Below are 9345 nucleotides of genomic sequence, written 5' to 3' on the forward strand. Positions count from 1 at the left end.
GAAGTGCCAAGCTCAGTTTTGAACGCGGAGCTCTGGAACAATAACATGCATGTGCTTTGTACTCAAATATACGGAAACATGCAGGCAGGTAAAGGAACAAAAAAAAAAAAAAAAAAAAAAAAAGGGAAACATGCAGGCAGGTAAAGGAACAAAAAAAAAAAAAAAGAAAAGAAAAGGAACATTTTGTATTTGTTGTCTACACTTTTTTGCAGTGGCACGTCCCGTCGTCCAATTCAATAATACTATTACGTACTGTACTGCTCCATTATTTTTTGAACTTCTGTGATCCATAAATGTGGATGTTACTCGCTTTCATTTGGACGGCAATCCTCCGGTAGGCAGTAAACAATTAAGATTTGCGCATTAGACCTTCTCTATCTAAAAGATTGGATTAATTACATTCCGGTATTATGAGATACAATGTGATTACACGCGTGATCTTGGAGTCTGCATATATACACAGGTGATCTTGAGATTGTTAATTGTAATTACACAGTTAATATCTAGAGTAACATGTCATTTGGGCTCCAGTGTCACCTGTCTAATTATATGTAGCAATTTTAAGATCGTCCGTGTAGATGAATAAAGTCCAGAATCGTCCGTGTAATCACATCATACCTTAGGGGCACCTTTACGTAATTAATCCAAAAAAGTTAGATAAGTGGGTGAAAAGGCAAAAAGGCCAAAATAAACAAGTATTTTGCAATCGGGCCAACATTAATATCAAACTATGTCGGTTTCGGCCTCGTCATTTTCATGTATCTTCTGGGCCTTTAGTCCATGGAAACTAAGCATGAACAGCCAGGCCCAGGTTTGCAGTCGCATAGGGCTTATACATAACATTCCAAAGAAAGAGCCTAGCCCACAGCAGATTTGATATAAATGTTCTAGTTTTCCTTATTTTAGTTTGCCTTATTTTAGTTTTCGTTTGGCATTTAGACTAGAACGAAAATGAACACAAAGTTTTATGGCAACAGCTTTGCTTAAGAGTGAGGTGTTCCGAACCATTAAAAAAAATAAATTAAATTTTCAAATTGCTTCTCCCCTCTTTGAATGGTTCAGACTATCATCGTTCATATGCTAAATGTTTTGTTAAAATTTGTTAGTCAATAAAGCATTTATGGACCATTCAAATTTAATCATCTAAAAAAATAGTTAGAGAAATATATTATTTGCATGACGGCAACGACCATTTCTCAAATAATAATAATAATAGCAGTAGTAGCATTACCGCCCATATAAATGTTAAATCTCCTTACAAATAGTGGATATTTAAATGCATGAAAATACCTATAACTAAAAGAAAATCGATTCAAAGATCCATTGCGTAAATTTATTAGTAAATCCAAGATATCAGTCTGTCAATCAAATAAAACCTAGATAAAACTCAATCCAAGTATATAAAAACCATAAACTACTTCTTTCATGTTGCATCATCCGAGGGAGAGAGCACGTTGTTTAGCATGATAAACGTGGATTTGGATCCTCTCCACTACAAAAAAGTAGTGGAGAGACCACTATTTTTAATCTCAAGCGTTGATTATTTAGTAGGTGGTTATAATACAATCTAAATCTAACACTTACCATACCCCCATGTATTGCACTCATTCCTAAATTGCACTAAAAGAAAAAATCATAACCATCAACTAGATAATCAATGACTGTGATTATGTAGTGGTCCCTCCACTATTTTTTTTTGTAGTGGAGAGGATCCGAATCCGATAAACGTGCAGCATCAAATATCCATGATAAAATATAACAGCTCAAACTCATGACAAGGATTGATAAATAGTTGAATAATCCTTTTATCTTCGAGAACCAGAGTATGATACATGTATTGATACATCGTACAGTTGTATTGACAAAATGTACGCTTGTTTGATCTACAGTGGAAAACTTAGCTAGTGAGATCTTTCCCATCGATAAAAGAAAAATGTTGGATAAAAAAAATATATTCCTTGTTCACATGTAGGGCTGAGCATGGTTCGGTTCAAACCGAAAAAACCGACCGAACCGACCCGAACCGACCCGAAAAAAGCGGTTTTAAGAGTAAGACGGTTCGGGTCGGGTTGACAACTTTTCAAACCGACCCGACCCGAACCGACCGAATATATTCCCAAAACTTTCAAACCCGTTCGCGTTTACCCGACCCGTACCAAACCCTCAACCCTAACTTCATTTCCTCTCATTCCCAAATCCCAGCCGCTGCTACTCATTCCCAATTTCCCATTTTGCTCGGCCTCAATCCCTCTCTCTCGCTCTCTCTCTTCTTCCAAGACCCCTTACTCTCCCCTCCTCTTCCCGAAATGCCCCTCTCCCCCTCCCCCTCCCGCAAGCGTGGCGGCCCCTTCGGCGACGAGCGTTAGGAGTTCTCCTTCAACTCCATCAAGAAGTCCAAGTCCTCCGACGACTCAGAGGAGGACTCGAACTCGAACTCGACCTCGAACGCTAACGCCAGCGACGGGCCCCAGCCGACCCCCCACCGCCGTCCTCTCCATCTGCGCCGCCGCCCTCCTGTCCGACCCCCACCCCCACCTCCACCCGGCCCTCAACTTCAAGCTGTGGAGCCCCTCTAAGAAGCTCAATTCTTGCTTCGAGAGCATTTCAGTCTCCTCTTTTCCTCCGGCTCCTTCCTCTCAAGGTACGTAGTATTTGTTAGACCCTAGAGGGGGGGTGATTAGGGTCTTATGCTAATCTAATCCGATTAAATACCAATTAAAACTAATTAATAAGTTATCCTAGCAAGTATAAAATACAACAAGATATGTAAGCTAGGATAAGCAATATGAACAAATGAATATATCCTATCAATGAGATATTACAAGTATATGAGCAAGGATATATAAACTCAAGGGTAAACAATCTAAACTAGATAGTGGGCAATATAATCAAAAAGCAATATACAAAAGGCGATATAAGATACTCTACACCCACTAAGTGTTGGACCTAGCCGTGTCTCCCTCAAGTGCTCGGTTACAACCTCTCTCTAGGCACGTCAACCGACGCCACTCCTCTTGGATTCGACCCCGTCTCTCACCACACACTTCTCTCGGTGTACAAGTGTATTACAAGTGAATCCTCACAATTAAGCACAATATAAATCAATTGATTGTTCTCTAAACAAGGTGAGAACTCAATTAAGCACAACTCTTAGTCACAAACCCACAACCCCAAATTATACTATGAATGTAAATACAATAAGCTCAAAAGGTTGTGTGTGAACAAAGAGATATAAATCAAAACTAAACTCAATGTAGTTCTAGCTTAATAACAATGATAATCAAATATATAAAAAAGCTAGAAATAGAGTTTAGAAAACTTCTCAATATATCAAGAGTGGAGGGAGAAGAGTTGGATGCCCAAACACCAATAGATGATCTCCTCAAGCTCTTGTAGAATTGAATCACAAAAACAAACTCTCAATTTGCTTAAAAGCTTTTTAAACACACTTAAACCAAACTAAAACCCTTGTTAAAAACTTTCTTAAACATGATTAAAAACTCTCTTGGTTAGTTTGAGAGTTGAAGGCAATGGGGGTACTTATACCCTCTCTCAACTCAGCCAAAAACCTGAGCAAAAGACAAAACACAGCCCCAATGCAACGGTCAAAAAACTAGCCGTTGGAAGCTGAGAGAATACTCGTCGGTCGACCGGAAAATTCGTCGGTCGACCGAAAATTTTCATCGGTCGACCGGACCGGTCGACCGACAGGCTTTCTGTCGCCCAGTGAACTTTTGACCTCAGGTTCGGTCGACCGGTGCGGTCGACCGAAATCTGACATATTCAAAAACTGTTTTGCTGATTTTAAAACCCTGTTTAAAAATATCAAATAAATTCCAAAAAATGTAAAACTTTGGGGAATGATTGTAGACATGATAATAAACATGCTACAATGACTGGTTTTGAAAAAGGACTTCCCAAATGAAAAATATCATCATTTTGCAAAATAGTCCAAAACACGAAAATGTAAACATGTGAATTTTGATATTTTGGCTAAACCAACTTTTGAAACTTTACAAAATGATTTTATAGACTTAATAGAAGATGTAAACTATTGTTATGAAGTCTATAAACAATGAATGTAGTATTTTATCAAAATACACATATAATGCACTAAAACATGATTTCATTTAACTAACTAAAATTGATATTGATGAAATCATATATATGCATATGAGTATGAAACAAAAATATGTTTTCTAATTATATTCAATTGTTTCATAGTAAAACTTGAAAACTATCAAACCAAAACATATATGTATATATATAACTATATATATACAAAAACCAAAACGTGTATGTGTGTATATGATTGAGCTTAAAGTACTAACACACATAATATAAATTCCTAAACTAAATTACCCAAGCAATGATCTTGATCTTCAATAAGCTTGACTTGGTAATCTCGCGGATGAAGCTTGAACTTGGATCTTGAACTTTGAATAGCAAGGCTTCACCGACATTCCGCCAACCTCCTTTGGATATGATCGTTGAAGCTCTATTCCATCCATCCTCCAACTACGTTGTTTGTCTATAAAACATAGGAATGCACAAACACTAGACAAACAACATTAGTAATAAATTGTTTGTTAAACATCATCAAAACAAGAAGGCCAACAGTATTAATTTTTCTTTAATTTCCTCTGTTGTTGTCTTTGAATTGAACATGAAGTAGGTGGAATGGGCGCTTCTTGTTGGAGTATGTTAGTGCCCTTTGAGTTGGATTTTCCCCATTTAATCACTCAATTCAGCACTTCTGTGTATGTTGTCCCTTGGGTTAGTTGTTGATTCAAGTGTGCACGACGCTTAAGTATCTGAAAACAAATATATACAAATTATCTCTTGTGACAAGCAATATTTGTGCATTTGATTGTTCTACTTGATGAAAGTTAGAACCGAACCGAACCGCACCGAACCGATTTGCAACGGTTCGGTTCGGTTTTGAATTATAGATGGTTCGGTTCGGTTGTTCAAATTTTGGTAAAAACCGACCCGAACCGAACCGTGCTCACCCCTATTCACAGGGCCAAGAGCACCATCGTCAGAAAATTTTACATCTGCACCCCATAAATTATAAAAATTGCACACCAAAGCCTATGCTATCTAAGAATACTAAATAAATTAGCAAGAAATTAAATTATCACATTGGAAAGTAAACACTTACATAAATTTTCAACAAGTAAAGTGCACTGAGTACATTCCCATTACGTACGGAATTTTAAAATATTATAATTTTATTTCTAGGTAAACATACATTTGTTGTTTGCCCATTCAAGGAAAATTTTATGGATCCGCCACTGCCTAAGATTTTCAACAGTTTAAAGATGGACTCAAACTTGGCAATGGAATCCAAATATATTAGTACGGCCGTATGTGTTACATATGAGCCAGTCCCTTTTATGTATTTTTATTTCGTTTTAAAAAATGATTAAATCACATGGAAACAAATGCATTTTCCAAGTGATAGTAGCACGTTACTAATCATCAGTCAAATTGAAAGCTTAAAAATGTTTGCTTAACAGGATGAATAAAATTCTAAAAAACCAACCTTTGGAATATTATCCTTACCAAATATGGACGAGACATCGCACCGACGACGACGGCAAACGCTTGCTCACTCTTCCATGATTACTACCCCAACAACTCGGGTGGCATTTTAGTCATTAGAGAAAAAAGAAGCCCCAGTAAAATCTCATCATTCTCGCTTTTATTATATGGCACATGAAAGCAGTAAAGAAAATAAAATGTAGCGTTCAAGTACAATTAAACCATAGAGGTATTTTAGTCATTTTGGTCCCAGTACAGTAGAGAATTAGTTGGAGGGAGGAAGAAGAAAAGTGTGAGGTGCAAAGCTGTGATTTTTTAACCTCTTTCTCTCTCTGCTCTCTCTCTCTCTCTCTCTCTCTTCCCCTCTCTGTCTGGATCATCAATGCGCAGCCGTAAAGATTCTTCAATTTGTTTCTCAAGGTAAATCTCTCTCTTTGCTCGCTTTTATTGATTTCTATTAGAACTGGTAATTTAGATCTCTCGTTTGGGATTCTAATTGAGTCTTTAAGGAAAAGGAAATGTGGGTCTTTCTATTCTCTGTGATTTGGGATGTGGGGAGGTTAAAAGGACTGATTTTTAATTTTCTAGGGTTTTTTTTGCTAGTCTTTTCACCTCTTAAGCGAGGGCTTTATTCTCGATGAAATCTTAGAAATTGAAATATGGGGTTATTTGGCAGCCTGATTTGGGATCTGGGTTCTGGACTTCATGATTAAATTTGTAAATGATTAGAGTAAACGAGCAAAATTTGCTGATTATTATTTTTCCCCCTCCTCTTTTCTCTTGGGACATTATTACACGGAATCAGTGAGATCCAGCCCAAATATCATATCATGAAGATAGAAATAAGTGGTTTAGTACTCTTTTTTTGTTTTATTTTATTTTGGCGTACAAGTTAGTTGTTCTTAGCTCATCTTTAGTTAGTTGTAAGTATCGTTGCAGATCTTACATAGATTCACCTAAATATTAGATTTTCTTTGATGAACTGAAAATGTAGGTCCAAATTTCCAAATTTTGGGTATGGATCAAGGGCATTTTGCTACTACCTCGCTTGATCTTTAGCAAGAGGACACATAATTTATGTGTTAGTAGATGTTTTATGCACTTTATCCGGCTGTTGTATGAACCACTAACAGTTCCCAAATCTATGGTATGAAATGTGTGTAAGATTCTCTTTCTCTATTTCGGTAGTCAAATAGAAATATGTCTAAGAGTCCATGTTTTAGTAGTAAAGCAGCATGCAGGAGTATTGTGCTTCATGCTTATTTTTTATTAGGACAAAATGATCATTTCCTTTGAAAGTATTGATGAACTCTCAAGTTATCCCATAAAGTATCAATTTACCTATTTTGCCCTGCAAACTATGTTTATTGTTTCAATGTGGTCATTTTCTGAGTCTACAACCAAATATTTAACAAATTAGTAACATAACTGTTTTTTTATTTCTTCATGTAGTTTTATCAACTAATCTCTTTTTTTCAAACATTTTTTTTAAAGTACTTTCTCACAAGATCTTTTACCCTTTAACCCTTTTTATGAATTTAAAAAATAATTCTTTATATTGCAAAAATATAAGAAGTACAAAAAAACTATTATGTTATTAATTTGTTAAATATTTGATTGTACACACACAAATGACCCAGTGAAACCATAAACATAGTTTGATGGGCAAAATAGGTAAATTTTACTTTAGGGGGCAACTTGAGATTTCCCTAATACTTTAAGGAGGAAAGATCATTTTGTCCTTTTTATTATTATGTTCCTTTAATTTTTTTGTTACATTAATTATTATGTTATTATGGAGAACACAATAGCAAGGGAAAATAGTAGTCATAACTAGACTACAAATCTCATACTACTTCTGCACTTCTAGAAACAAAAGTGAGGGTGTCCTTAAATCTTAACTCATTAATTTTGGTAACAATTCTAGTGAAAGGACCCCACATCTTTTTCCTTGTAGTTTATAGTAGTTTGGGGTTGTAGCGTAGCTAGTGTCATCCAGGGGAAGATTTGATGTTTTCAAGAAAGTTTCAGTTTTGTAGGGCTTGACGTTATACTTTATATCTCTCACACCTTGTGGATCTATTTCAACTTAAAGTATCATACGAAACACCTTGCAAAAGGGGAATGATTATAGTTGTTATCACATTTCCTTCGTTCTTAGGAGGCTATTTTGCTACAGCATAAAGTTATGCCAACTAATCCTTGTGCATTCATACACAACTATCTCACACAGGCTATTATAGTTGTTTCAATTGGAGCTAAGCCCATCGCGGTTGAAATTTTTTCAGATCTGCTTGAGGATGTGAAAGGACTTTAGTACTCCATTCTGATCATTTTTGCCCATAAGTAGAACTCTTAGTATTTGGAATCTCAAAAGTATACACTAAGGAACCACAAACTAAGCTCAATGGGTTCAAGATTTCCATCTCATCAGCTCAGCAATGGCCTCTACGTCTCTGGGCGACCCGAGCAGGCAAAGGAGAAGCCTCCAACTATGACTTCTGTAGCAATGCCTTACACTGGGGGAGACATTAAAAAATCTGGAGAACTTGGAAAGATGTTTGAAGTGCATGCTGAGATTTCCAAGTCAAGGAAATCAGGACCGATCAATGCTCCTTCAAGAACTGGATCATTTGCAGGTTCCAATGCTCACTCAGGTCAAATGCCCAATCCCACTGCTCGGTCTACTTATTCTTCTGGTCCAGTTCCAGGTTCAGGTCCATCAATGGTCACTGGAGGTTCCAAAAGAACCAATTCTGGACCTCTAAATAGACAAGGGGAGTCTATTAAGAGGTCATCCGGTCCTCAATCTAGTGGGGTCATCCCAATGGTTCGTCAAAACTCAGGTCCCATTCCAATGATTCCAGCTACTGGCCTCATCACATCCGGCCCTATTTCTTCTGGTCCACTTAATTCTGCTGGTGCCCCTCGGAAAATTTCTGGTTCTTTGGATTCTACTGGGTCTATTAAACTACATAGCACATCGATTGCACATAACCAAGCTGTTACTAACTTAAGCCAGGAGGAGGAGTATTCATTCAAGAAGAGCTTTCCGAAGGCAATCCTGTGGTCTGTAATTCTTCTGTTTGTCATGGGGTTCATTGCTGGTGGGTTTATTCTTGGAGCTGTTCACAATGCAATCCTTCTCATAGTTGTTGTGGTTGTGTTTGGTGCTGTTGCTGCACTTTTCACATGGAATTCTTGTTGGGGTAGGAGAGGCATGGTTAGCTTCATTAGCCGGTATCCTGATGCTGAACTTAGAACTGCTAAAGATGGTCAATATGTTAAAGTATCTGGGGTATGTGTGCTTTCTAGTCCATGCTGTGGGATCTTGATTTTGATGGCTGAACTTTTCATTGATATATTCTAATCTTTATTATTTTATTTTTCTATGCCTGCTGAATGAGTGAGTGTTGTAGATTATATTTAGTTGTAGTGTTGTACTTCATGTTTTTCTATGCCACTGACTTTTGTGCAACATAGATTCTTTTTACATTCCATTATTTCATCATGTACCGTAGATATGTGATCTCAAACATATTTCAATTTTTGATATTGGCTACATTTTACATAACCATCATTTATGTCTTTTTCAAAGATAACATCTGAGAAATATTAAACTGATCTAGTGACCTCTTCAACTTTGATTTCCCATTGACTCTGACCTGCATTTGGCTTTTGATTGACACTATGGAAATGAGGACGGAAACTCTGGCAATATGTATTTTGTTGTTTAAAATAACCTTCCATTATTGGTTTCCTCAATAGATGACAATATTTAGTTTTTTTTTAGGGGGG

The 9345-nt window shown here is 36.8% G+C and overlaps 1 protein-coding gene across 2 annotated transcripts in view; it reads left to right on the forward strand.

Moving 5' to 3' along the window:
• Positions 5765-9345, forward strand: part of LOC109840374 (uncharacterized membrane protein At1g16860-like) — a 7410-nt gene continuing 3829 nt past the window's right edge. The window contains exons 1-3 of one of the 2 annotated variants that reach the window (XM_020408998.1): positions 5765-5967; positions 6542-6694; positions 7836-8845. In XM_020408998.1, coding sequence (XP_020264587.1) covers positions 7955-8845 — 891 coding nt within the window. In that variant the 5' untranslated portion in view covers positions 5765-5967; positions 6542-6694; positions 7836-7954. The remainder of the gene's footprint in view (positions 5968-6541; positions 6695-7835; positions 8846-9345) is intronic. The other variant, XM_020408997.1, reaches the window with a different exon arrangement.

The sequence above is a fragment of the Asparagus officinalis genome, chromosome 5 (genome assembly GCF_001876935.1).
Source record: "Asparagus officinalis chromosome 5, Aspof.V1, whole genome shotgun sequence".
In the NCBI taxonomy this organism is placed as follows: domain Eukaryota; kingdom Viridiplantae; phylum Streptophyta; class Magnoliopsida; order Asparagales; family Asparagaceae; genus Asparagus; species Asparagus officinalis.